General features: G+C 43.0%; 8 protein-coding genes across 9 annotated transcripts; 4 read left to right on the top strand and 4 right to left on the bottom strand.

Annotated features, from left to right (window-relative positions):
* The first annotated feature begins 337 nt into the window (after window positions 1–337).
* BcnoxD lies at window positions 338–2,317 on the top strand. 2 transcript variants are annotated; one of them, XM_024690776.1, is made up of 3 exons: window positions 338–413; window positions 501–1,277; window positions 1,335–2,317. In XM_024690776.1, exons 2-3 carry the CDS (start codon window positions 1,220–1,222, stop codon window positions 1,706–1,708), a joined length of 432 nt encoding a protein of 143 aa, XP_024546545.1. In that variant the 5' UTR covers window positions 338–413; window positions 501–1,219; the 3' UTR covers window positions 1,709–2,317. The 2 variants fall into 2 exon arrangements, with proteins under 2 accessions (XP_024546545.1, XP_001560958.1); XM_001560908.2 differs by having other exon boundaries at window positions 338–1,277.
* A 4,464-nt stretch (window positions 2,318–6,781) lies between these two features.
* Window positions 6,782–8,012, bottom strand: Bcpio10. Its single transcript, XM_001560909.2, has 3 exons — window positions 7,443–8,012; window positions 7,181–7,304; window positions 6,782–7,110 (listed from the first exon to the last, which is right to left on the bottom strand). Exons 1-3 carry the CDS (start codon window positions 7,607–7,609, stop codon window positions 7,054–7,056), a joined length of 348 nt encoding a protein of 115 aa, XP_001560959.1. The 5' UTR covers window positions 7,610–8,012; the 3' UTR covers window positions 6,782–7,053.
* Window positions 8,013–8,142: 130 nt separating this feature from the next.
* On the bottom strand, window positions 8,143–9,405 carry BCIN_01g08670 (hypothetical protein). Its single transcript, XM_024690775.1, has 4 exons — window positions 9,154–9,405; window positions 8,867–9,104; window positions 8,501–8,810; window positions 8,143–8,440 (listed from the first exon to the last, which is right to left on the bottom strand). Exons 1-4 carry the CDS (start codon window positions 9,236–9,238, stop codon window positions 8,414–8,416), a joined length of 660 nt encoding a protein of 219 aa, XP_024546544.1. The 5' UTR covers window positions 9,239–9,405; the 3' UTR covers window positions 8,143–8,413.
* Window positions 9,406–9,432: 27 nt separating this feature from the next.
* Window positions 9,433–10,709, bottom strand: BCIN_01g08660 (hypothetical protein). Its single transcript, XM_024690774.1, has 2 exons — window positions 10,372–10,709; window positions 9,433–10,316 (listed from the first exon to the last, which is right to left on the bottom strand). Exons 1-2 carry the CDS (start codon window positions 10,435–10,437, stop codon window positions 9,768–9,770), a joined length of 615 nt encoding a protein of 204 aa, XP_024546543.1. The 5' UTR covers window positions 10,438–10,709; the 3' UTR covers window positions 9,433–9,767.
* A 49-nt stretch (window positions 10,710–10,758) lies between these two features.
* Window positions 10,759–15,162, top strand: Bccdc5. Its single transcript, XM_024690773.1, has 4 exons — window positions 10,759–10,963; window positions 11,376–11,861; window positions 11,917–12,365; window positions 12,424–15,162. Exons 2-4 carry the CDS (start codon window positions 11,565–11,567, stop codon window positions 14,612–14,614), a joined length of 2,937 nt encoding a protein of 978 aa, XP_024546542.1. The 5' UTR covers window positions 10,759–10,963; window positions 11,376–11,564; the 3' UTR covers window positions 14,615–15,162.
* Window positions 15,163–15,533: 371 nt separating this feature from the next.
* Window positions 15,534–17,814, bottom strand: Bcpho89. Its single transcript, XM_024690772.1, has 5 exons — window positions 17,570–17,814; window positions 17,401–17,515; window positions 17,188–17,343; window positions 16,887–17,134; window positions 15,534–16,819 (listed from the first exon to the last, which is right to left on the bottom strand). Exons 1-5 carry the CDS (start codon window positions 17,643–17,645, stop codon window positions 15,666–15,668), a joined length of 1,749 nt encoding a protein of 582 aa, XP_024546541.1. The 5' UTR covers window positions 17,646–17,814; the 3' UTR covers window positions 15,534–15,665.
* A 2,862-nt stretch (window positions 17,815–20,676) lies between these two features.
* BCIN_01g08630 (hypothetical protein) lies at window positions 20,677–23,982 on the top strand. The gene is made up of 8 exons (XM_001560913.2): window positions 20,677–21,417; window positions 21,492–21,571; window positions 21,668–21,748; window positions 21,800–21,849; window positions 21,911–22,291; window positions 22,402–22,559; window positions 22,641–23,352; window positions 23,421–23,982. Exons 1-8 carry the CDS (start codon window positions 21,242–21,244, stop codon window positions 23,568–23,570), a joined length of 1,788 nt encoding a protein of 595 aa, XP_001560963.1. The 5' UTR covers window positions 20,677–21,241; the 3' UTR covers window positions 23,571–23,982.
* Window positions 23,983–24,433: 451 nt separating this feature from the next.
* Window positions 24,434–25,698, top strand: BCIN_01g08620 (hypothetical protein). Its single transcript, XM_001560914.2, has one exon. The coding sequence runs from the start codon at window positions 24,539–24,541 to the stop codon at window positions 25,556–25,558; it is 1,020 nt and encodes a 339-aa protein (XP_001560964.1). The 5' UTR covers window positions 24,434–24,538; the 3' UTR covers window positions 25,559–25,698.
* Window positions 25,699–25,963: the final 265 nt, after the last annotated feature.

The raw sequence follows: 25,963 nt of genomic DNA, 5'->3' as shown, positions 1-25,963 counted from the left end.
CACCTCTAAGCGCCGACACCTTTGCGGAGAGCAGCCAATCATCGTCCTCTCTTCTCGGCCACACCACGTATTTTGTATCGGCTATCCAATGGCCATCGGCTGTACCCTCATGATGCTACATTGATCGGGTCTGTACGATGTTCGTGTGTAGCCACAACGAGATCTATTGGATCTACTTGACTATCCTAGAATGGGGAGCACTTTCGTCTCCCCTCCCAAAAACAGTTATGTGGAAAGAAAATGCGTCAAAGGGCCCCGTTGCACCCTTGTACACATGAGCTGCCCCAATCGTGCATTTCAATCCCGTTGCCAGTGCCAGTGGCTGCAGATCCAAGATGGAGATATCATGGCAACCCAAGAGAGAAAAGCGCAGTGAGCCAGAGGAGATGAATTTTTTTAACGTTACTACTAAGGTACCATCCACCCTGCCACCCCCCGCTCATCTCATGACACCCATTCACTTCTCTGCCCTGTTGATTCTTAAACCTCCCAACCCGCAGGTTTGGAAACGATTTTTCGATATTTTCAACGACTTGCCTTAACTACCTCAGATGTTAAAACACCAAGTCGTCTCATAACTCCGGAGATCTCCCAAATTCGACACCCAATTCCTCATACTTCCTCAAACTCCATCTTCATCAGATATATCACGGATCAGACGACGTCCGAACCTTCAAATGTCTTGATGCAACGCTTACCGGGCCCTCCTTACAACAAACTCCATCTTAGCTTTCGAAGCATAATCTTTCCCCCGCCGCTCGGATGCCCGCTGTCAGAAAAGATCAGATAATCATTTCAAGGGCCTTTCCCTTCAAACCGTATCTTACACATTCCGTCATCTTGACTAGGTGTCTTAAGCCTGATACAAGCTACGAAGGAGACCAGCATATCCAGCCCAGTGATTACGGTCCTGGTGCCCGGGGATATAGGTAGAGGCACGCCTCGATATATCGGTACGAACGACTTTTGAGATAACAGCGCGGTGCACTCATTGTCGTCGATACCATTCCTTCGAGTCGACACAGTTTACTTTCGTTATTCACATTCTCCGCTGGCTCGGATACCGTTTTTTATTACCATTAAGACTTTTTATTATTCAACCGTACTGACGAACTGTACCAACGATACCCTTTTCTTATTTCCTCTACAGTCTATCGCAAGACTGAGTATTTGTAACTTCTCTCACATATTTTCGAACTTTTCTTCATTCAAGGATAGAATGGGAAGACTTATCAAGAACCACTGGGCACGTCTAATTGTCCTCACTGCCGCAATTTGTTAGTATTGATCAATATCAATCTCATCCATACACCACGCTAATCAGAACACTTTAGATCAAGTAGCAGCTGCAATCGAAGGATTCTTCTGGCCCAAAATCTTCTGGGACTTCCTCACCAAGAATCTCGACGGTGCAGTCAAGCCATTTCCAATACTACAAATAATCAATTTGGTTTTTGGTCTCTTCATGCTAGCTTGGGAGTGGCCACTTGGATTCATCGCTGGCACGTCTTTCTATCGCAGCATCGAGGCTCGACTGGTTGTCCTCCCTTTGACAGCTCTGGCTGCCGCATTACTATATCAAGCCACCAATCCCGCTATCTACTACACCATTGCACTGGTGGTATATTTCTGGGCATATAGTGAAGGAGAAGTGATAGCAGGTGTTTGGAAGCTTCCTCCTCGGAGATCCGCCACGGGGAAAGTTTAACGAAAGGACATGATGGCGTGCTGGGTGAGGGATAGAAAAGGAAGGACGGGAACAATGGTAGAGGGATATGGAACGGCATGGATACACATGAATGACTACGACATCTCAATCACCCAGCTGCAAGGACAGGGTTGCATATCAGGGTTGGAGTTACGAGGGGCTGGGGGATATACATCAGCGGTTGGCGTTTAATCTTTGAGCGTGGGGTAATGTGAGATGAATGGATGGAAGGATGGATATGGAAATTTTGATGGTGGAGAGATGCAGTAAGAATTAACTACGTTTGATAGTCTTTTTCGAACTTCCAGGTGTTGTCTATCGTTAAAAATTCACAACACCTGACAAACTACTCAGTAGTTAAATTTAGTTTAGCAACGGGGAGGTGTGTATCGAGAGACAGCCACATAGACAGACTGTCTAGTCAAAGATTAGTATGCGCACTTCATGCATACGTACATCTCTCATATTTAATGTCAAATCGAATACCACTACCATTCTCCAAAATATACTGTTCGTTCGCTGGCTTTGTTCGCTCTCCTCTTTTTCTTGCAAATGTCACTACTATCGTGAAGATTTCATACATATGCACACTATCATCTAATCACCTCACCTGACTTTGAACAGCTAGGCTAACATTCACACTTTCCAAAACTCAATTTCTCAATCCGTAGGAGAGGATGCAAAGACCTATAATTGATTCATCGTGCCACCTAGATCAAGTTTCTTGCTGTATTAGTGTAGTATACAGTATCTATCCGGATGTCTGTCTGTCTGTCTGTCTGTCTGTCGCTTTGCTACTGAAAATTTGAATTTATTATGAAGGGTTGAGGAAATATATTCTTATGTTTTAGATGCGATTAGAGGGTAATGGGGTGTGTGTATGTGTGTATGTACTTTATGTATGTAGCTACAAAAAGATGTACAGTATGGTATTGTATTATATCATATTATATCATAACACTCTGTCATATATCTATCGTTCCATTTCATTACATCGTGTGATACGGAATTTATGTATGTATACATTACATACACATATATATCCAAGAAGAAAAAACACTCCAAAACAGATGCACACATACACACGACTTCGCCACCCAGCCTCTCCGATCCAGCTTCTCCCTCCGATCGAGAATCGAAATTCAAGATGGAGTAACGGAGTTATTCAGATCCATTGGGTAGATAGCTAGTCAGTACCTATACAATTCATTTTACTTTGAACCACATAGTTAAACCATCTCCATAAGTTAATACATGTATATATATATAAATAAACACAAACGAACGAACGAACCCACTCCCCCATCAACTCTCAAATCGCATCATCGCCCTCCTGGGCCGCCCCCTCCTCTGGGTAATTTCATATACCCGCCTCGCCTCGCCTCGCCTCGCTCCATTTCATCTCCTTCCGCGCATGGATATATATAAATATCTTTGCACTCCATGTAAGGATATCTCCAGAAAAACACAAATCGCCAAACCTATTTAGTAACGTATTCATTATGTAGTTAACGAGACGAGCAAAAAAACATAAAAATAAGAAAGAGAACGCAATCTCGGTATCCGGCCAGACCGAGTGGGTCGACCGATCAACCGACCAACCGATTAACCTCCTTACCGCGAGACGCCAATGCTACCCTTCGTACGCCGTAGCTTGGGGTTTTGAGGGGCGGGTGAGTTGTCTGGTGTGATATCGATGTGATTGTGGGTGGGTGGATGGGTTATTGTATCCTTGTGTTTGGTGGTTGGGTTTTGTATGGGTGTATGGGTGTATGTATGGGTGTATGGGTATATGGATATATGTATGGATATGTGTATAAATAGATACATACCTACCTATCTAGACATCTAGATATATATCTAATATTTCCATTTCCATTTCCATTTTCATTTTCGTCAAAGAAACCTACCTCCCTATACCCATCCCCGCAGAAAAGAAAAAAAGAAAAAAAGAAAAAAAAAGGACAATATTCCAAATACGATTTCGAGATTCTCCGAATCCTAGAATCCTGAAGAAGCGTGTATGTGCATGTGTGCACTGCCTCTAATTACTTCAACTAGCACCGGTACTTCGCTCCCGATGGATATGCATAATAAAGACTGGGCTGAACAGTGGGATATGATAGCCTTAGTGTAGGGCTTAGTTTGCGTGCATATTAATCCTTTGAAGATTTTTTAGGAGTTGCGATTGATTTTTTTTTTTTTTTGTTTCTTGGGGGTTGGAGGATGCGGATGTGTGTATGGTTTGTAGATGTGTTGAATGGGTGATTAGAAGTTGAAGAAGGCAGAGATTAAAAATGGTGGGATGAAGAATCATTCATAGCGATCATGCATGCGTACATGCATGCACCTAGGTATGTATGTATGTGTACTTTGGGCGCGGGCGGGTGAGGGTGTGTTGTGATTTGATGTGGTGTGTTGGAGCTTGTTTACTAGAGAGGTAGCTGCTATTTATGGATTTGGGGTATGGAAATTCATCGGTCAGTGTGGAATGATTCGATGGGTGATGATGTGTATCCCTGGGTATGTACTGGAATATCCGATGGTTTTACTTGTGATTTGCTAAGGGGTTTGAATCCCGGTTGTATAGATGCCAATGAGTTGTTATTACTTTACCAGTATGTTCCTCTAGATTCTGGAAGAGCTTGGGTTTTGATCAAGTTAGCATTGGAACAAAACAACCAATATTAAAGCTAAGTGCTATCATTGACTTAATATTTGAAAGCCATGCAATAGATTCGCAGGATGAAGTATAGTCCATTGTATCACATGATGTGATAAAGGACGGGTATATGAGTTGTGAAGATACTGAGCAGGCACAAGCAACGTGTGCTGCGGAGAAGTCATAACAGTGGATGGGTCAGAACCAGAGCCAGAGCAAAAAGTAGTACGGGCGGCAAGTTTACCAGTACTATAAAGAGCATCACTGGCACTAATTTGTTAGATCCGAAGTTGCGGAAAAGTGACTCTTTTCAAGAGGAACAGAACTCGAGGTAGCTTCTGTAGAGATAGGCCTACATGCCTTTCGTGTCTAATTAGCATAAGTCATTGTGTCTTATTTCTGGTATTAATTGTACTTCTAAACCATTATCTTCTCTTCTATTCACATTCAGTGTTAATTGTAAGTAAGGTATAAACTAGGGAAGTCCTAAAGTCCAGATATTTGATAGCAGTGTGAGTAGATGAGAAGAGCTCTTTGACTATGGGAAGCGCTTTCTGATAGATCACAATGCAGCCCTATGAATAAGATCGGAGCCTCTAAATAGGTGGCACGTTGCTATGCGGACTTTGAATCTTCGAGATTGATGCAGTGGTGATAAGAGCTGTTAGGACATAGAGAAGCAACGTGTTTTGGCCGTCGTGCAAGTTGAGTTCGCCGAAACCCAATTCATAATTGCTGGCTGATAGAGAAGACGTGACTTCAAAACCCTGTGTTAGCAGTTGCGGGAATTACACTGCGACACTGTGGAACCTATCGATGATGTCAAGAAAAGCACAACGTTTTGTAGTTAGGGTAACAACTTAGAGAATGCTAGTACTGCAGAAGGGTCATGCTATCTGGATACAGGCGGATGAAGACTTGAGGGTAAACGCGATGGTCCGGGTAGGTTCCATTTTGGTAGTTGTTCTCGAAATATACTTTGAGGTGTGCTGGTGCCATTTAGGTGGTCACTTCGATGTTGAAATTGGTCCGGGTAGTGTTGACTGGAGCAATTTCAACTTGATCGAATTGGAGTACCTGGTGATGACGAAACAATGGGAATTACTTCCTGAAGTGGAATACAAGGGGAGAGCTCTGTGATAGCAATGCGCAAGATCTACTGAGCACATTATGCTCAATCGAATTCCACGTAGCTTAAGCAAGTGTAGAGGGTATCTGCCCCAGTGTCTAAGTGGCATCTATTTCCGTGCCTCAATGTCTTGAGAAGATGGTCCCGATAAAGATCTTAGCCCTGATGATAGCCACCTTCAAGTCGCACCCTCAATTCTACCAAATTCGATCGTGCATGTTTTTGCAGAGGAAGAAGTTTACTGGCTGAATCGATATGCGTCATGCCATTCGATGAAGGGCCTCAAATGTACAAGTGATCCCTAGTATCCAAAAACGCCAGGGTGGTTAATTTCTGTTAATTGTAAGACATCTTGCGGCATGGTGTTTTGCTAGAACTCAGGAAGGACCCCGCACACTGGTAGGAGGAATTTTCCCTGTAGTATTTGTAGTTCGATATGAGGTATCAAACAGGACGACCGCAACAAGCCGCACAGCACCCCCACTACCCCAAATATGCTCTAAATTCCACAGCTCCAGTTCCAAAACCTTAATAGTCTTTGATATAAAGTGCGACCTTTTTGATTCCTTGCAGGCGTACTTGTTAGAATCCACATGTACTAAGTACACGCCCATCTCAAGTTCTGTTATGCTCCTGACTGCCGGAGGTCTCTGCCGGGGATGCAACTGCCATCACCATCGTGCGTTGGTTATTGCACTCTATATAGATCTTCTCATAGATATAACGACCGCGGCGCACTCGCTTTCCGCATCCAGTGGTTTCTTAACATGTACTTTTTGACAATACACATCTTGCTCGCGAGTGAGGTGAAACTTGGTGACTGTATTATATCAAAGCTGCATAAACTCGAAATTGATGCAAAAGCAGAGGTTCTCGAGACCTTTTAGACTTCTTGGTACTTTGGCTAATGAACTGCTTTGAGCCGATTGAAGTTTCGCTTGAAAAGAGAAGTTCGATATGTCATTTGAGATCAAGAAAATAAGGAACAAAATTTTAATCACCGTTTCTTGAGCTCTGAACCATTTCTTTCGGTCTCCTCTTTGTGAATCTTCGCTGCGAAGTGGATCGTCTACAAGGCTAGGTAGCCTTGGAGTCGTAGAAGTTGCGCTAAGAAATAGTTCTCTTTGTTTTTGTAGATAGATGTTCAGAGACAATTCCGTGCATCATGATAATCACTGACCTGAAGTGTAGTTAGTACAGCTATTGTTTTCTGTGCCTTTGATCGTGAAAGGCACATCTCAAACATGATGATCATTCACAACATAATCCGTGAGTATAATAATGGAGTTTCATCTTTTTTTTATTGAGCATCCAGCTACTAGATATTTCGCTAGTGCTTGATACTAGCTGATTAAGTAGCCAATTTGATATCCCATCAAATCCATAGCGTTTTATGGTGATCTTCCCATCCTTTACTTCGAGGGTATTGATCCTTATCTCCAGCAAAAATCGTGCGATGCCATGTCATAAACTGCATGCATGCAAATGACATCGCGTCATATCCCATTCCATTCCATCCCGTCCAAACCATTCGCCAACTCCGATGTAATTACTCTAATGAGCACTCATTGGTCCCATGCTATCGTTCTTAGGACCGGTCTTCTCCATTGACTGCGGGGTAAGGTAATGTTAGCCTTTGCTTTGACAATTCGTGTATGCATGAGGGAAGGGGTAAACATACAGAACCGTGTTGTGCCTCTCCCTTTTCGAGAATGGTCTTGATGACATCATCCTCAACCTTGGTATCGAACTCGTTCACCAATTGAGACTCTGAAGCTTCATCGTGAGAACCTTGAGCTCCGTGCCTATAAGTCCAGTTTGTTAGCTTGATGATAAGAAGAAGTGATCAAAGCTATATGGATGGTTTCCGATGTAGAAGAAGCGTCGATGTGAAGCTGAAGCTTTACATGGAGTGTGGGGTAATGATGAGGGAAAGAGCTTACTTGTGTGTAACGAAGACCTTGAAAAGACCAACAACTTGTGCAAGAGGAATGCTCTTGTCTCCCTTCCACTTCTTGAGATCTTCCTCTGAGTCTACAAAGACAATGAAGTCCTCGTCGGTCTTGGTACCCTTGTAGTGAATCTTAGTTTGGGATCCTGAAGCCTTCATGATTGCGGTTGTGTTGTCGATTGAAAGAAGATAGGTGGTATGTAGTTGAAATGATTATTGATCGTTGTTAGTCGTGGTGTTGTTTGTTTGTATGATGAAGGAAAGAGATGTAGAAAGGGGAACGTTGGCTGGTTTTGTAGCTCAATGTGATTGAGTCAATTTGTTGGCAGCTGCAGTTTCGTTCCTGGCGTGGTTTCAACCCCTCATTGTTATGACGTCACATTCCAGGTTTCATTCTAACCTTTCATCTCACACGACTCGTTTTCGAGCTTTTGGGGTGGGGTCGACTGGGTCTCAGAGCTGAATTGCCATTTCTTATTTTTGCTTGGAATCGTATGGATGAGTTTATATGATATAATGCGTGTCATACACTCGTCGGCGCCATCCGTTTGATTACATTGGCTTGGGTTGGGATGGGATCAAAACATTCAACCCCACCATGAATATTAATGAGGCGTGTTACGTCACTGCCAAACCAGCCATTTACGATGCACTTACCGAGTATAACACAATTTTCTAGAGCATTCATTATATGTCATCGGAATTCATATTATAAGAGGCGTGTTAAGAAACAACACCAAAGCAGTAATCTGATTTGTGGCCCTCTTTGCAATGAGCAAGTGTAGGCCAGCTATGTTTCTGGATGCTTCTCCTTACAGGTCTAACAGTGCTCCTTCGATAATTCTCCTACCCGCCGTGGTAGTTGAGACATGCTTTGTGAAGACGTCGTCCATCAAGAAGGATTACAGATGAGACGGACAAAGTGTCCAATCATATGGAGTTCAAATCCTTTGCGCATCTATCTTACTCGAGGAGATATTCTCGCTTCCACTGTTCATACGTGTCAGAACCACTTCAGTGAACAGGACATCGTATTAAGGAAATTCTCACGAAGTCTATAACATCCAGGGCCGATTCAGGATTCGGTTCTGATAGCCATTCCCTTAACTGCTCTTGTCCACCGGTTGTACTAGCAGTACGAACCAATTCCGGGATACTGTGACAAATATCGCTGAGTATGTTTCTCGTGTGTTCCGTCATGGTGTTACCGACGTGGCTGAATGGTAGAAGCTCATATTGAGCATCGACTCTTTTTGAGGATGGAACGATACAAAGTTGTCTTTGAAAAGGTTGCACTATTGAGAGTATTTGCGGGACTGACATTAGGGGTAGGATTGGCATCTTGAAAGTGGACATCAAGCTAAAGCTCAATTAGAAAGGGTGATGTCTCAATCTATGATTTTCGACTGCTTATACCTGATTTGGAGATTCATAAAATCTTTCAAGCCATTGTCGTTACCGCCCTTTTCACGAAGAAGAAAAATGATGCCCACATTGCGGCCTCCAGTTTGGTGATAGAGTCTCTCGATTCGGGCGGATAGGTTTGCCATGGGTTGCATATCTGATGAAGAAAGCAGGAGGACTCTGAAAAGCTCTTGTTCGCCTGTTTTGCTCTGCATTGGGAGTGATACATCATGGGTGTTCAGAGTCGTTTCTGTCTATTTGTCAGTATTGGAAGCCAAGTACCATTTCAAGAACGCGACCTTTCCACTTTGGCATTTGTTCCATCAGTAGAATGGAAGGCAATAAAGCCCATTCTTGTCTTTTTCGAAGTGATGAACAGAACATCGTTGTTCTGTGTTGGCTGTTTTATTGGAGTCATGCGTCGTCTGGATAAAAATGTGCGTACTATTGCCTCCTAAGAAAGATGAATCTTTCTTAGCGCGATATTGGGAAACGATGATAACTACGATCTACTACTTTTAGAATATAACATTGCGCATAAACATAACCTCAAAGAGATTGTAGGAAGTGCATAATAATGGTTGATAGGTTTTACATTTGATGAGTTGAGATGCATATCTGAACATCTCGACCTTCATCATCCGGGAGATAATGGATGAGCTCGGCGTCATTGGAACTCCTGTTTCTCCTACTCTGTGAATTCCTGTCCCCTTATTGTTGTTTGTACGTGAGGAGTATAAGTCACTTGCCTCGACAGCTACAGATTTCTCAACATCCATCTTCCTCCCTGTATCTCTACTCATGGAAAATCTATATACGTAGGTGTCAGGTGCTCTCCAAACGCTTTGCTATTTACAAAAGGGGTGCTCTCCGCCCTTGTGTAATTGCTATGTTCTGCAATTCGACTGGAAATTCACGATTTCCATGTCAACCTTTTCTTTCCATTGGCACTCCGAATTTCCTCCAACACCTGTTCAAGTACTTCTACACGCTCTTGCTGTTTCTTCTGTGCTTCCTCTAGTTCTTTCTGCCGCAGATTCAACTCCTCTTCTAGTTTTTGTAGCTCTGCCAGTTTTTCTGCGTTCGAATCGGGTTTAGACTGGGTTTTGATATACTCGTACATTAACAAGCTTATAGCGACCGAAAGGATAAATGTATCGCCGATAACATCAGCAAAGAGATCAACTGCTCTGGTTTCCGACAAAGGTCTAAATTTTCGTTTCCAAACGCTAACATTTTCTTGATTGCGATGGTGCGCCTTTTTCGCAGCCTCTTCCGCCTTGGCCTGCTCTTCCGTCTTGACAGTGGGAGTCTCCGCCTTTTCCCTGGCTCTCTTTTCCGCTTGTTTGTCCCGTAGTAGATTCACTTGGACTCTCATATTCCATTGATGCATTGCTTGTCCACCTCTGGCTGCTATCGCTCGGAATCTCTTGTGCTCATGAGCCTGTCTCTTGATCCAGTTCTTGGAGGTATTAGCTTGCATGTTTCAAAATACGACATGGTAAGTCGACACGTACTGCACCATACTTGGAGATATGCCTCACGAAGAGGGATCCTAGTTTAAATAGAGGAAGCGCGACCATTATGAAAGGCTGAAGATCTCAAAAGACACTTCTATACTGCAGTTGCCATTGACATGTCGAAGTAGTAAGATTGCCAGTTAATGAAATGCCATTGTAATGTAATCTAAGCTCGGCCAGATATCTATGGATTACATCCATAAATCCATTTCGAGGCAAGATATTGGGCAAGCACCCAGCAGGCAATTTAATTAGTCAGCCTGGCCATTTTTTGAAGGTGTCAGAGTGGATGGTGTAATTTTGGTGGAGTGTCTCAAGCAAAGATGGAAGGTTTCGTGGCTTTGTTGCCGTATCAACCAAAAAAATCAAGCTTGTTCCCGCCCAGACCAACAGAACCCTTTCGAGGCTGTTTACTAATTATCATTCAGATAACTACATTAGCAAGAAAAAAAGTAGTTTGTTTCCACACCTATCGTTTTGACCTTGTCAGCCTCATCACATTCACTGTCTTTAATCGGTTGACAACATTGAAAGTAAATTGCTAACCATCCGAGGGAGAATGTGTTCGGAGAGCAATTAAACACCAACTGTAAGTCACCATTCTGCTTTCCGAAATCATACAACCATCGGTCATGGAGGAAGTGAACATCCACCAATTATCTCGACATTGGGCACCAAAGATTGTCGTGGTGGCATTATCAGACGCAGAAGAAGCCGAAAAAAGACAAAGACCATCTTCAAACCAGATCTCCGAGTTTTCCAAAAGACATGGCTCCATGCTGGGGCGATATGTATATGGCCATCCAGGATGTGCAGACAAAGGGCACTTGGAACTTCATTATCCTAAGCTCATGTGGGAAATAATACCGCTCGAATTAGAAATCTTAGATATCATAGGATGCGTTCTTTCTCGATTCAGCAGCAGTTCCGCCAAGTGTGATCGAAAGTCGCCGAAAAACCAGCATGCTGTATTATTCTTTACTGACTACCGTACTATTCAGGCTTATTGTGCTCACGACGGCACCGAACTGAAAAGTTTTCATGAAGCGATACAACTAGATCTTGAATTCAGGCGCTTGCAGATTGACGAAGATTCTAACGGACAAATCTACGCGCGGTTCACGAAAACAGCTTTCAAAAACATTCATCCGTGTCTCATCTGGGAACAAGAATTCCCCTGTAACGAAGAAATGGACGCGTTATCACCCAGAGATGTCAACACGAATATTCGCACGAAACCAGCGGTGCAAAAAGCAGCCCCCCCAACCAAGCTATCAAGAGAAAAGGATCACCCTCCACCACCGCCTAGTGAGGTACCAGAACCACCATGTTCGGATCGAAAAGATGGATCTATATACAAGACCGGCCGTTGTCTTGGAAAGGGTGGATTCGCTATTTGTTACGAAGGTCTACTTAAAGGGACAAGGAAGAAGTACGCTTTGAAGATTGTCAAAAGCCACATGTCACAGAAGAAAATGGAGCAAAAGGTTGGTCTAATGGCTCTCGTTAACCGTAATATTGTGAACTAAACCCGTGTGATAGTTCCAAACAGAGCTTCAAATCCATTCAAAGATGAACCATCCAAATATTGTTCGATTCCATCGAGCATTTTCACACAACCAATGCACTTACATAGCTATGGAACTCTGCCCTAATGCTTCATTAATGGACATGGTCAAAAAGAGAAAGTATCTTACGGAGCCGGAAGTTCGTTTCTACACTGTTCAGATTGCTGGAGCTATCAAATATATGCATGCAAGAGGCATAATACACCGTGATCTGAAGATGGGAAACATCTTTTTGGACAAGGATATGAATGTTAAGATTGGTGATTTTGGTCTTGCAGCATTGCTCATGTCGAATAAGGACATGGCCGCATGCAGAAGGACAACTCTATGTGGAACACCCAATTATATTGCGCCTGAAATCCTATCCAAAAACAATGGCGGACACGATCATGCAGTTGACATATGGAGTATGGGTATCATTATGTGAGTCAGCATTTAGTAGTTATATATAAGTCTTCATACCTGACCTAAAATGCTTTAGTTTTGCCATGCTTACCGGAAAACCACCATTTCAGTCCGCCACAGCTGATGAAATTTATCGACGTGCAAAGGAAAGAGAATACACCTGGCCACAACATTTCGTCAGTGCCAATATGATCTCACCTGAGATTCAAGATTTGGTATCCACCATGTTACAGGATGCGGAAGAGCGTCCACATCCAGATATCATTGTTCAACATCCTTTTTTTACCTGTGGCTGGATGCCCCAGGTTGAAGAGATGAGCGGCGATTTACTAGAGGATCCTCCAAGGCCCGACCAATTCCCTTCAATCGTTGTCAAACCTGGCAAGCCGAATCCATACGCCCGAAGCCTCAAGAAGTTATGTATTAAATGTGAAGTTGGTCCTTGGACTCCAAAAAAGCAGTACACAAGTCTTTACAAGGAGTGTGCTTTAGAAGAAAAGGCCGGTCTTACGCCTAATGTGCCACTCGCCGAGGGCATTGTCTACCGTCCGTATTCCGAGTATGTCAGAGAGCAAAACCAACAAAACATTGACGAGAAAGCTGCCACTGAAATGGAGGCATCTACTACAGTTGTGGATTCGCTCGCTTCGGATCTTGCAGAGGCTAGTATTGCACCGTTGGCCAAAAAGCCTGTCTCACAAAGAACCGTTTCTCAAAGAGCTGCTAGTCAAAGCTTTGCGGCACAGCAGCGTATCAAAGATCAGCCATTAAATACTGCTTCAATCAGAGGCGCCCTCCCTCGACGACCTATCCAAAGAGAAGCTAATACTAGAGAGCCAGCTATTACCACAACAACCGAGATCAAACCCCGCAGTATTCTTAAGACCAAAGCTATTCCATCTGTTCCACAAATCTCTTCAGAAGCTGAGGGGCGCCTTGCAGCTGATATGGTGGACGAATTGCAAAAGGCTGACGAGGAACGAAAATCACAGGAACTAAAGAAAAAGCAGTCTACTAAGAAGGTTGTTTCGCTATTTTCACCACAAGAAAAATTGGAATGGTTACCAGGTAGCAAACCAGACCATATTCTCGAAGGCCTACAACGTCTCCAGGTCGAGCTAGACCGAGCTTTGAACAGTAGATCCATTGCAGCCACTCCGAAGTCTAGACCCACAACCCCTGCTATAGTCGTGAAGTGGGTAGATTATACCAACAAATATGGGCTTGGATATATTCTCAGTAACGGAAGTGTGGGTTGTGTCTTTAGGGAAACACCGGCCGGTTCTCCAGAAAGTGAGGATAACGTCATCGCTCCTTCTTGTATTGTTATCCGCGATGGAGAGAGGCATCTCGCGAATCGAACAAACAAATCGTACGCAAACAGACATCAGATTATTCCAATCTCTGGTCCGAATGTAGAATTCTATGAAAGCAAGGGTGAGAGGGGAATGATCCGTGGATCGGTCCCTGCTAAGACTTACAGAGTTGCTGAAAGTCCTGAGGGTCGACCCGGCAGACTTCCCCTGGGTATAGATTCATTTGATAATCGCAAACGAGAAAAGATTTGCCTATGGAAGAAATTTGGCAATTACATGTTTGCTTATGGCAGAGATGCCGAGTATCCTTATGAGTCATGGACAGCTGGTCAGAATCCCGAGGCTACTGTCAACAGTACAGTAATCACGTTTTATCAGCGATGGGGAGATGTTGGCTGCTGGGGATTCAGTGACGGCCATTTCCAGTTCAACTTTCCCGATCATACCAAAGTCGTCCTTTCAGCGGATGGATTCTGGTGTGATTTCTATCATCTATCTTTCGAATGTGCACGAGAGCTCACGGAGAATGGCACGCTTCCGACAAATGCCCTTGATGAGCGGCAACATCTCTCCTATCCTCTGCAAACGCTTTTGAACTTCATGGCGAAGCCGTCGAGAGCATTAAAACCCACTACACGCAAACGTCCCGAGATTGATCCGATGATTCAAGGTCTTCCCCAAGCAAATGACTTTAGGAGAAAGGTCGAATTTATCAGATCTGTAGTTAAAGAGTGGGTACAAAATGGTGGTCTTGGAATCAGTGACATGGAACCTAAGACACGTTTAAGATGGATGGGGCATCGCGAAATTTACGACGATAAGAAGCTCAAGCATGTTTGGACCACAGTTGGTGGGCGTCGCGGAGACGAGAGAAGAGTTGCATGGTATGATCCTCGCAATCCACAGGAAGTAATTTTCGATGCCGAAGTTAATGGAGTTATGGTTGAATGATTGGGTCTTTGGCGTTTTCCGGATTACGACGAATTTCAGAGTTCAGCATTAGCTACATGCTTACGGCAATATCATAAATAATAATGTCGCTGGTGGGGATCGGGAGTTTTTAGGAGTATCAATTGATATATTGAGGAGTTTGGGATCGATGGCATTCGTTGTGCAATACATGCACGGCGTTATTCATTCTTGATCATGAATGTATTTTGATTGCTGTATTTTTTCTTGTCTCTCATTCATCCATCAAGTTCAAATACCTCTTTGCATGCATAAAATCTGGATTGGAGTTTTACTTCCTTCATAAAAATTATGAAGTTTGATGAGCGAGCGGGACTCTTGCTGGTGCTTGACGTCGGCTTTTGGTTCTTTTTCATGTTTTTTTATATTCTAGCTGAGCTGATAGGTTGTTTTCTCGCCGGCTAATGGGAGGGCAATCCATTGTAGGAATGGGTAAATTCGCCCGTACAGTACTTAGATACTAAATTAATGGCACACATAAAGCGTACTACATGGTCTCTCTGCTGTAATAGTTTTGATGGAATATATCATTTGGGGTGAAATATGGTGGCTTATTCGTGCTATTTTGTTGCTCTGAGTTTCATGGACATTTGGGTGTACTGATTGATTTAAATTGATTGCAATCACCAAAGTAAAGAAGTGGGAAATGCAGTGGCTATCGCAGGTGAGGGAAGTGAAATATGTTGCTAAAGAAGACCACAGAAAAAGCCCTTGAGTATCTTACGCTCAGGTCATGACTGTTACGTATTTGTGATGAAGAAGACGCGAAGTGGGCATTGGAGAAGCATAAGGCGGAAAAGGATGGTTTAGATGAAGATCAGATCGAAAAGCATTGAAGAAAATGAAACGAACTTGCTTCTTCTGTTCCTTGATGTTGTCTTCTGTCCCTTGATGTTGTATCTGTAGACTCTCTGATTTTAGTGAAATGAGTTACATTGTACTATCCTGCAATTAAATACTTCCCGATTGCAACCAAATCATGAAGCTCCGTCGACTCGTTCGCACCAAAAACCTCCCTCCTATATCAAATCCCTCAAACGCCCATTCCCCATCTTGGGGCGTTCAAAATGACACCCATCAAACACCCCGAAATGATGCCTGTAATTGGCAACGTGATAATCCATCCCATATAAATCCATCCCACCATTCGCCAATTGATACTCTTCACATCCCCATTCACAAGTCCTACTCCAACTGTAGCTCCAACGATACATTGGGTAGTAGACACGGGCAATGCAAGTCGGGTAGCCATGACAACAGTTATGGCCGAACCGAGCTCCATGCAGAATCCCCGAGAGGGGGAATGCAGTGTTAAACGATTGCCGAGATTGCGCATGATGTTGTATCCGTATGTCCAGAGACCGATGATGAGAGCACCGGCTCCGTAACATAGAATCCATACTGGTACGGGTGACTTGGATTGGATGGAACCGGTGTGCCAGATGAAATAAATGGCAGCAAGAGGACCGACGGCGTTTGAGACATCATTAGCTCCGTGAGCAAAGGATGCAGTGGCGGCAGTTAGTACTTGTAAGAACGAATAGGTGTGTTCGGCCTTGTTGTCGTAGTGGGTTGCACGAGCGTGCATAGCTTCAAGATTGCCAGTAAGGATAGATGATTTCTTTTGTTCAGCAACGACATCGACGGAAACACCATGGAAGAATATTCGTTTTGCTGTGGCTAAGAATGTTTTGGGTTCATACCAGGGTTTTGCCGATATAGGCTCTTCATTTGTGATGACAGGAGTAGTTGTTGTCTCATCCCTTGTTGAAGAACCGATATCTGAAGAAGCAGGAGAAACAAATGAAATGCCATGTTTTTCATTTCCATCATCGTTTGTTTTTGATTCAACGTCTTCACTGGGTAGATTCCTCACATTATCCGAGCCTTCAGCGTCAAGCTCTGCACGCGTCTTGTGCCCTTTATAATAATTCTGAACAATTTCGTGCCCAGAGGTATTGGGAGGAACTTCTCCACGTCGAAGCAGCAATGGACCTTGAGGAATGTGCCACCAGTAAAGTTGCCAATCGTTGAGCACTAGTTTCCGGTAAAGGAATGGGAGGAGAAAAATAGCAGATAGAAGAGCGCAACCGATGGCAGTACCGAAAATTACGCCCACGTATTCGCCGGGTCCCCATGTTTTGACGGCTGCTGATGCGGAGGCGGCACCTTTCCAGACAATGAGCACTTTTTGACAAAGAGTTAGCTAGGTTACTGTCTTCATTGTGAAAGGAATTTGTATAGTGGGACATACTGGTTAATAAGCCCGTAGTAAGTCCAAAATAGAATGGAATACTAATAAGTGCAGCGCGCACTGGATCCTTTCGCTTCATGACACCGTACTTTGTGATCAGGAAGAGAATAGCTCCAAAAGCACCAGCGATTCCCGGTGCGATGATCCAGGCTGCGAATACCTGCGATACTCCATTCCAACCCCAATTAACTCCATCTGTTCCTATCGCTGCAATGCCTACTCCTATCACTCCTCCAATTATGCTATGGCTGTGGGGTTACTTAGCAAGATGATTTATGGCTCGTGTATGGGAAATACTTACGTAGTTGAAACAGGAAGACCTAGCCTTGTGGCTAGTGTTAGGTAAAGAGAAGAAGATACAAGAGCACATGTCATTCCCAACATCAAGACAGACGGTTCTGCCTCGAAAGCCTTGGTTGAAAGAATCTTGCCACGGATAGTGTCTGCAACACGAGCACTGAAGATATTTCAGTATGACAAGTATCAATGCAACAAGACCCCAGGACAAACTTACCCAACACCAACAGCACCACCAAATTCCATTACAGTAGCTATCATCATAGCTTGCTTCATCGTCAGCGACCTGGAAGAGACGGAAGTGGCGAAGGAATTTGCAACATCATTTGCACCTGTTTTGGGTATCAGTAATAGATTCAGGGTGGCTGGAAATATGATTATGTTACCGATGTTCCAAGCATCGAGGAAAGCAAAGATCATGCCAATGGCAAAAATGTAATCAAATTGTTCGAGGACTGCCATTTTGACTTCATATATCAACCTCACAGAGACAAAGGTTTGGCTTGATTATGGCTGTGATAGGAGCCATAGCTACGGGGAGTCTACAATTATATATTTCTTTTCTCAAAGATCTAGAGTTGATATTCAAATTTGCCGCGTCCCAAGAAAGTCTTCCCAAGAACATAACGACATTGATCTCTTGGAATTTTTTTGATATTCTTGGTACTGCCAATCATCAGGATTGCTGTGTATCTTCCAGAGTTCTTGTGTTGGAATTTATCGATTCAAAATTGTGTTACGGACAAGATAGGTTCAATTCCAAGAAATCCCAAGAAGTCAAGATCTTGGTATAGGAGTAGCGAGAGCCTAAGAAGCACTACACGTGGGGGCTCTTAGCGATCTTATTGGAGAGCCTGACTACATTCTACCGTTAAGTCTTTGAGGCTGTGACTACAGCGTATTATGGCTTCATCTAATGCCTGGAGTTCAAATCCTAGCTTGAAAGAAAATGATTTGTGTAATGCACATGTGCGATGAACGGGGCTCTCATTGGCCAAAGTTTGAAAACTGTAGATGTGGCTAGTGATGTGGCTGAAAGCCGAAGTGTCAGTGATAGAAAGTGCTACATCCTCATGACAGTTGAACGTCATAATAGGCCCATGATGTAGGAATTGAAAAATATCATTTCAAAAGCAGTTCAGTAAGGGATTGCGTTGTTACCCCCCCTCCCCCCAAAATGCAAGTAACTTTGGACTTGTGATGCTCACGTGCCTCATGCCCGCAGGTCATGAACACCTGTAAGAAATTTGGGGAAAATGAAAGTCTGTACTCGAGACTATCCGTATTTCAGATAACTAACACTTCAAATTCAAATTAGGGGTTCCGTCGTGATGATGATTAAAAATCAGAGAACGAAAGCATGACTGATTGACTGACCGAATGACTGACTGTCATGAGCCGTAATTTACTTCTTCGACTGGTTCGTACATCGGACCTTCTTGAACACTACACACCCACTTGGGTGAGCATGCTTTATGAATTATGAGAACATAATACGCCCTGGCCCTTGGTAAGATGGCGACAATGACACGTATAGCAAGCGGGTACAAGGTATCTTTGATATTCGGTGTACTCTGAGTAATTTCTCCTGGAGTGTCCTGAATTGACCTTGTTTGCCATGGACGATCCTCTTAACACCTGTTCATGGCTGAAAAAATGGTCATTTGCGCGCTTCATAAGCAGAAGATGCGTTCATTATAGTGCAATGCTGTATCTTCTAGCTTTATTGCAACCATTGAACTTCAAATGTTTTGTTGTTGCTTGATTTTATGTATTCTTGGTGTCTGTTCGTTTTTGTTCTTGAGCTTCAACTGCTTTTTTTTCGCGTCTGTAAGGTTAATGTGTACCCCACATCTTGAGTCCGAGTGGCTACCGATAAATATGTACATGGAGAATCATGGCCACCATCAAATGATATCAAATGTTGTTATATGTCAAGTCATGTAGTAATTCTTTACCACTCTTTCAATTGAGTGCTTTCATCTGTCTTTGTATGATGATTTTTTCCTCTCGGCTCTTCTAGAATCAAGGCTTAGGCACCATTCTATGGCCGTAATGTGAATAACACAAGCACACGCACAAACAATCAATAACACTGATAGAGCTTTCTGGAGCTCCAGTAACTTGATTCTGTAGGTCACAAGTATTGTAATTTTGCTCTCATTATACTGACTAGGTCGCAGAGGCTTTTCCAGGTAATGCTCCAATGCACATCCTCTGCTATTTTACTCCCACCAAGGAGCTTGCGATCCATCACACTCCACGATCAACCAAAACTATACACTCTACCGATCTCTAGTTTCCAAAACACGTAATTCGCCAGCGTGCTACGAGAAATGCTATTCAGGTCAGTCTCACAGACGTTAGTCTGAAGAACAATCCTTCTACAATGAATCGAAAGAACATATTACCATGATCAAAGCACAGAAACCAAAATTGTGGTGGCTTTTTGGGCTGATGGTTTATATTGGGACCTCTGAGATTCTTCCGATGATATTATCATTTTTATTCTTCTTGACAGCAGTTAATTTCCCAGAAAAAATGGCGTAATTGCAGTGCCCACAAATTATCTGCTATAAATACGGTACTTAATTTTGGAATTTCATGTTCAATGTGTGTATCGTGTGTGCCACACAAAGTAGAGTTGTAACTAATATTTGAAAATTCAGTATAGACAGTACTTGTACTACAGGAAAATAAGTAGCGCCATTTGTGGTGTATTCATAAGAATCGGTGCAATAGGCTTCGCTCGCACATGCTCCGTTTTTGACAATGGGAGCGAGCTCCAACAAGACCTATGGTAACGTGGATTCGATTGTCCTTTGACTGTAGACCAGCATGAAGGAAGGAAAATGCTCGTGTGAGAGCTTTAAAGCCCTTCCATGGTTTGATATGATGTTGCAACGGACATACTTTCCATTGATCCGAAAATCGCTACACATGATCTTGTGTTGAATGACAAAATCACAAATCAGTGTGCATCAATGTTCTAGATATACGACTATTGTACACTATATTGGCTTTGACTTGAAGAACTCATCCTTTAGGAATTCATACTGTACTGTCAAGCGGTGTTGGAGATAGAATGGACGAGTCTGGAAGTCTAAGTGTCAGGACGATATTTTTTCCACTTGCAAATCTTCATAAAGTCTGGAATGTTTGATGTCCGATTAGAAGACAGCTGCGAATAAATATTCATCAGTGTGTATTTCCGCGATGTTGTGTCAACGTGTCACAGCCTCTATTGACGGCAACTGGCATATAAGGGTGATCGACCTGCAATCGTTGGGTTCCTTGAAGATTCCTGATTCGTTTGAGATTATGCGTTTTCCTGGCTCATGACTTGGACAATTTTTCAAATACATAGAACCTACTGAGTTATTGTTGACTCGACCTGTTCTTGTACGCATTTTCAATGGTATCTAAAAGCATTCGTTGCGAATGTAACGTTTCCGCAGCACACCCAGATCTTAGATGAACACATCGGGACATCGGTTGAGTCCAAAGTAGACTTGATTTAATCCATACTTGATGAAAGTCTTGCATGGTATACATCAGTATATTCCTGGAAATTTTGACTGTGCCATACTTCATACTTTAGCACTGAACCCTCGCATCGCCGTTGAAAGAGGTTGGCGTTTCTGTCACATAATATATTGACGAGGCCGTCATTTTGGATCATTCTCGTGCGACGAAGGCAATCCCGAGATTCTTGTACCATTGGAGACTGTCTTTCTTGAACTGTCTATCCAATCTTTTGTCTATTGTTGTATTCTACGACCTTGCGTTACTCGGAGAGAGATATAACTCGTGGTTATAGCATGTCCCAATATCTACTGCATTTATGGATATGCACGCAAACTTTTGCGACGTCTGTATGGTCGACGTTTATCCTTACGACCGAGGCTGAAGTTTTGATCTATCTCGTACTCTGCTGTTTGCTCTGCTTGGAACTTCATATATGAATAGTTTCGTCGGCACGTACACTCTTCCTTGAGTTTATTTCATACTCCTTTTACTCCAAAATTTCCACAGCAGAGCCTCAAAAAAAAACGATTATGATAGTCAAATACCCGTATATCCCTTGGGGATTTCTTGCATGCTCTATCTTTATTACTTATTGCAATGCTCAGTATTATCCTATAGCTGGGGTGACAACTGGTATCAACTCGAATACAAAGGCTCGACCTTTTAGACAAGATATCAACGATTTGCAGAATAATATCGAACAATGGTGAGCTTCTTTACAATGGATGCTCTTATTATGCATCATTTCTACCATTCAATTGTTAATTTCGACGTAACAAGGTCGCTATATATTCAAGCTCTTCTCGCCATGCAAGCTGCAAACGAATACACTGATGGGCTTTCCTACTTTCAGCTGGCAGGTGAGCAATTTCGAATAATATTCGTATGAGCTTGACTGGCTCAAAATAATATGCATGCAAAACCACCCTCAGTATTGACTTGAAGGTTTTCTGTAGGTATTCATGGTAGACCATATGTTTCTTGGGATGGTGTAAATCAAACTATCGGGGCTCCAGTCACCGGATATTGTACACATGGTAACACCACCCAGCTCTTGATCTGAGAATATGTGTTAATCTGCAGTATAGATTCGGTCTTGTTCACTACCTGGCATCGTCCCTACCTAGCACTCTTTGAGGTAAATCTTCCTGAACCATCAAGCTGAAAGCAAATTACTCACATTCCTTCTCTGACTGTAGCAAGTTCTCGCCAGCTACGCCCAAAAGATAGCAAAGACCTATATATCTACACTTTATCCCGCCTACCAAGCTGCTGCTGATAACCTCCGCATTCCTTTTTGGGACTGGGGTGTTAGCCCTAGCATGCCCAGTATCATCAATGTCCCCACTGTCTCTATCGTACTTCCCTCTGGCACCACTACCTATGTCAACAATCCCCTCTTCCGTTATAACTTCCAGAATAAACCACTCAATCAGCAACAATTTCCTCCTGGGGACAGTGACGGTTACATGGCACAATACAATTGGACGGTGAGAAATCCGGATTACTCAGGTGATGGACAAAGTGATTTCAATGCTGCAAATATGAATTTAGAAAACGCAGGGTTAGGAGATCAAGTAGTAAGTTGTTTTCTGGTATCCTCGTCTTCGGCTCTGTCTCATGGAATATGTGGTGGCATAGAGTTGAGAATAAAGAAGAAAGAGCATAATGCTGATGAGGGGAATGACAGTGGACAGCAATTATGAAATCAAGCAACTTTAATAGCTTTGCTACTATGGCAGTTTCGGGAGCGAGTATAGAATCACCGCATGGTGCGGTACATGTTCTTGTCGGAGGTTCTTATGGTCATATGTCCTTTTTGAGCTATTCTGGATTTGATCCTATATTGTAAAATCCCGTCTTCTTTTTTTTCTTCCTATTAATTTTCTCTATTTATTACAAATCATGCACAACGGCTAACTTGAATAGCTGGCTTCACCATGCAAACGTCGACCGAGTTCTCTCCATGTATCAAGCCATTAATCCTTCTACATTCATCACGCTTTTATCCGACTGGTATGGCACCTACACTATTCCACCTGGGACCATTGATACAGCCTCTTCTCCTCTGAAGCCCTTTGCTATCACAAGTTCTACGTTTTTCACGTCGAATACTTGCAGATCGATGTCCCAATTTGGGTATAGTTATCCAGAAATTATGGATTGGAATATGACAGCTGCAGAAATGACAAGTTATGTAATAGGAAGAGTAAATGAATTATACAATTCAGATGGTAGCAATTCAAAGATCAAGAAGAGGAACTTCGAGAATCGAGAACTTTCCTCAGAAGAACAACACGAAGGATCAAGCGCGAACAAAACACTACGAGAATGGACCGCAGCACTTAGTGTCTCTAAATTGGATCTTCAAGGGCAGCGGTTTATTATTCGACTTTTTCTGGGTGAGATACCAGAGGATCCGGAGGAGTGGGGGAGAAGTGAAAGTTTAGTAGGGAGTCTAGTGATTTTACCTCCGCCTGGTGCTGTTTCTAATGAAGCGACGAAAGCATTGGCCTATGATGAGATTGTTATTTTGAGGGAGCCTGCTATTGGTAGTAATTACAAAGCGCATGAGGAAGACGGGGATAGAGAAGGAACGGAAGAATTCTTGAAAAGGAACTTGAGGTGGAGAGCACAGCTGGTGAGTTTTCTCTTGGATATTTCTTTTTGACGTTGAGGAATTAGGAAATTGTGCTGATAGACTTCAAGCTTGACAATGCACCATTACATCCAACTTCATTGCCGACTCTCAAAATTATCATTGGCGATGAGGTTTTGGCTATGCCGTACGATATCACCAAAAAGCCTGTCTACGGGACGAAGACACTACATCCTGATATTGTTGTTGGTGGGAATTAGATTGATATGGCTTTGATATCATTTAATACCTTTTTGCTGGCCAGAATAACGCCACTATAAATTTCTTAGAAAAATTATGCATCCATAGCAAAGGGAACGAATGAAATCGCAAGACGATATAATGTGACTGGCGATTCTTCTTACGATGCTTCAGTCCACTTCAAATCCAACCCACACTTCCTCCACTTCATACAAGCATCAAATCCTTCGTACCGGGCGAGTCAAACTCAATATTTAAGACTTGCAACAAATTGCTTTCAAACGAGTAAAATATATTAAATCCCCACTCCCGTCTTACGATTCAGTGTTCAGATATGCAACAAATTGCAAGAGTGAGATCTAGGCTCTCGGAGCTGCCGAACGAGGGAAAAAACGAGTCAATTCAGATATGCAACAATGTCAGATTTTGTCAATATTGCCGATGATACGGGTCATGCGTAATTTGTGATGAATCATTAGAAAAGTGGAATGGCTTCATTCATGATTCATTTTTATTTGCACGTCCATATCCGCTTCACTTTCTGTTCCTGTACCCTATCCGCTTCACCGCGGGCCGCCCACACACATCAATCACATTACCTACTAGGTAAGCCATGACAATGCCTTCTTCGTATCAGATACGAAAATACCAAACCTTACCCGCCATTGAACCCGTTTCAAAATCCGGTCGATAGCCGTAGTGATATAGCCAAGATAGCTGAGGTGGTTGCATAACAGCGGGTAGGCACATTGACTTTGCTCTTCCCCACGTTGCGGGGAGGCGGGCCGTAGCCAAGCGCTCCTTTCTGCCGGCGGAATATAGATCTACCCCAGATTATTGGAGCTGAGACAGGTTCTTATATGTTACATCATTCTCAACACAAGTCTTCTCTAATTTTCACACCATTTCAATACTTCTTTTTAAAACGCTTTCTGAATCTACTGCATTGCTTTCAAAGTGCAACAACAATTGCCAAATCACTATCAACATGTTGGGGAAAATCACCATCGAAGACCATTTCAATCTCCCAGAATTCGCCGAAAAGGCCAAATGGTGGGCAGGTCTCTTCGCTGTAGACGCAGATAAACACGTCCGAGAAATCAGTGATGTGAAAAACATACGTCTCGAATACGCCGACAAACATGGTGTCGGCTTCCATATACTCAGTTACACCGCACCCGGAATCCAAGATATTGTCGATCCAGCTGAAGCTCTCCGTGTTGCTGCTCTGACCAATGATTACATTCACGAGCAGATTAAGGACTATCCAGATCGTTATGGATCTTTTGCCGCGTTACCCATGCATGATCCTGCTGTGGCAGCGAAAGAGTTGAGGAGATGCGTAACCGAGTATGGTTTCAAGGGAGCGCTGGTAAATGATAACCAGATCGCTAGTGATGGAGAATCAATTATTTTCTATGATCAACCGGAATGGGATGTGTTCTGGCAAGAGTGTGTGGATCTAGATGTTCCCTTTTACTTGCACCCTAAACAGCCTACGGGTAAGGTGTTTGATACATTATGGGCGGACCGCAAGTGGTTGATTGGACCCCCATTGAGTTTTGCGAACAATGTCTCGTTACATTTGATGGGAATGGTAGTAAATGGGGTCTTTGATCGAAATCCTAAATTGAAGGTTATCGTTGGACATTTGGGTGAACATATTCCTTTTGATTTGTGGCGTATAAATCATTGGTTTGAGGATATCAAGAAACCATTGGGAATGCCAATCAAGAAGAGCATTTACGATTATTTCCGGGAGAATATCTGGATTACTACCAGTGGGCATTTCTCGACGTCGACACTAAAATATTGTATTGAAGAGTTAGGATCGGACCACATCATGTTTTCGACAGATTATCCATTTGAGTGTTACGAGGATGCGTGTACTTGGTTTGACGGGCTGGACTTGAGTCCGAAGGTTAAAATGGACATTGGAAGGGATAATGCCAAAAGTTTGTTCAAACTTGATGGGTTCAAAGATCAGAATGAAGAACTAAAGAAATGAAGAATTGAGGGTAGATATTATTAAGGGACTTTGGAAAGAGGATGAGAATGAATGAGTTGGTTCTGGCCTTAGATAATTTTGGTACTTATTACATGGAAATGAAAGAAAAAACTGAATAATTTTGAAGAAACAACTCGCCAATCCCGATTGCTCATATTTAATCTCTTGATCGTCAACTTTGATGTATCTGCATTGATAAAGTGGACAGCCATATTAAACAAGCCTGCATTCATGCGCGAGGTAAACAATCCGGATATCCATTGACAACATTGTAGTGACTCTACAAATAGTATTCCGAGCATCGAACAGACCTTTCACGCATCTTTCATGATTTCCAAAAAAACCAGATCAGAGACCCTAAGAGATGTACCGCATTGGTATGAGGTAGCACAGGCTAGATAATTC

Source organism: Botrytis cinerea, chromosome 1 (genome assembly GCF_000143535.2).
Source record: "Botrytis cinerea B05.10 chromosome 1, complete sequence".
NCBI classification, from domain to species: Eukaryota; Fungi; Ascomycota; class Leotiomycetes; order Helotiales; family Sclerotiniaceae; genus Botrytis; species Botrytis cinerea.
This window is presented reverse-complemented; position numbering and strand designations above follow the sequence as displayed.

Bases quoted from the DNA above. Each gene is read 5' to 3' on its own strand.
- BcnoxD (XM_024690776.1), top strand. From the start codon at position 1,220: ATGGGAAGACTTATCAAGAACCACTGGGCACGTCTAATTGTCCTCACT. The intron at 1,278-1,334 runs GTTAGTATTGAT...AGAACACTTTAG, and splicing joins TGTCCTCACTGCCGCAATTT to ATCAAGTAGCAGCTGCAATC.
- Bcpio10 (XM_001560909.2), bottom strand. From the start codon at position 7,609: ATGAAGGCTTCAGGATCCCAAACTAAGATTCACTACAAGGGTACCAAG. The intron at 7,305-7,442 runs GTAAGCTCTTTC...CTGGACTTATAG, and splicing joins AAGGTCTTCGTTACACACAA to GCACGGAGCTCAAGGTTCTC. The intron at 7,111-7,180 runs GTATGTTTACCC...CTTACCCCGCAG, and splicing joins GAGAGGCACAACACGGTTCT to TCAATGGAGAAGACCGGTCC.
- BCIN_01g08630 (XM_001560913.2), top strand. From the start codon at position 21,242: ATGATAGTCAAATACCCGTATATCCCTTGGGGATTTCTTGCATGCTCT. The intron at 21,572-21,667 runs GTGAGCAATTTC...GGTTTTCTGTAG, and splicing joins TTCCTACTTTCAGCTGGCAG to GTATTCATGGTAGACCATAT. The intron at 23,353-23,420 runs GTGAGTTTTCTC...ATAGACTTCAAG, and splicing joins TGAGGTGGAGAGCACAGCTG to CTTGACAATGCACCATTACA.
- Bccdc5 (XM_024690773.1), top strand. From the start codon at position 11,565: ATGGACGCGTTATCACCCAGAGATGTCAACACGAATATTCGCACGAAA. The intron at 11,862-11,916 runs GTTGGTCTAATG...CCCGTGTGATAG, and splicing joins AGAAGAAAATGGAGCAAAAG to TTCCAAACAGAGCTTCAAAT. The intron at 12,366-12,423 runs GTGAGTCAGCAT...AAAATGCTTTAG, and splicing joins TGGAGTATGGGTATCATTAT to TTTTGCCATGCTTACCGGAA.
- Bcpho89 (XM_024690772.1), bottom strand. From the start codon at position 17,645: ATGGCAGTCCTCGAACAATTTGATTACATTTTTGCCATTGGCATGATC. The intron at 17,344-17,400 runs GTAAGTTTGTCC...AAATATCTTCAG, and splicing joins GGTGGTGCTGTTGGTGTTGG to TGCTCGTGTTGCAGACACTA. The intron at 16,820-16,886 runs GTATGTCCCACT...TTTGTCAAAAAG, and splicing joins TACTACGGGCTTATTAACCA to TGCTCATTGTCTGGAAAGGT.
- BCIN_01g08660 (XM_024690774.1), bottom strand. From the start codon at position 10,437: ATGGTCGCGCTTCCTCTATTTAAACTAGGATCCCTCTTCGTGAGGCAT. The intron at 10,317-10,371 runs GTACGTGTCGAC...AATACCTCCAAG, and splicing joins ATATCTCCAAGTATGGTGCA to AACTGGATCAAGAGACAGGC.
- BCIN_01g08670 (XM_024690775.1), bottom strand. From the start codon at position 9,238: ATGTTCTGTTCATCACTTCGAAAAAGACAAGAATGGGCTTTATTGCCT. The intron at 9,105-9,153 runs GTCGCGTTCTTG...ACAAATAGACAG, and splicing joins ACAAATGCCAAAGTGGAAAG to AAACGACTCTGAACACCCAT. The intron at 8,441-8,500 runs GTGAGAATTTCC...ACGTATGAACAG, and splicing joins CCCTGGATGTTATAGACTTC to TGGAAGCGAGAATATCTCCT.
- BCIN_01g08620 (XM_001560914.2), top strand. From the start codon at position 24,539: ATGTTGGGGAAAATCACCATCGAAGACCATTTCAATCTCCCAGAATTC.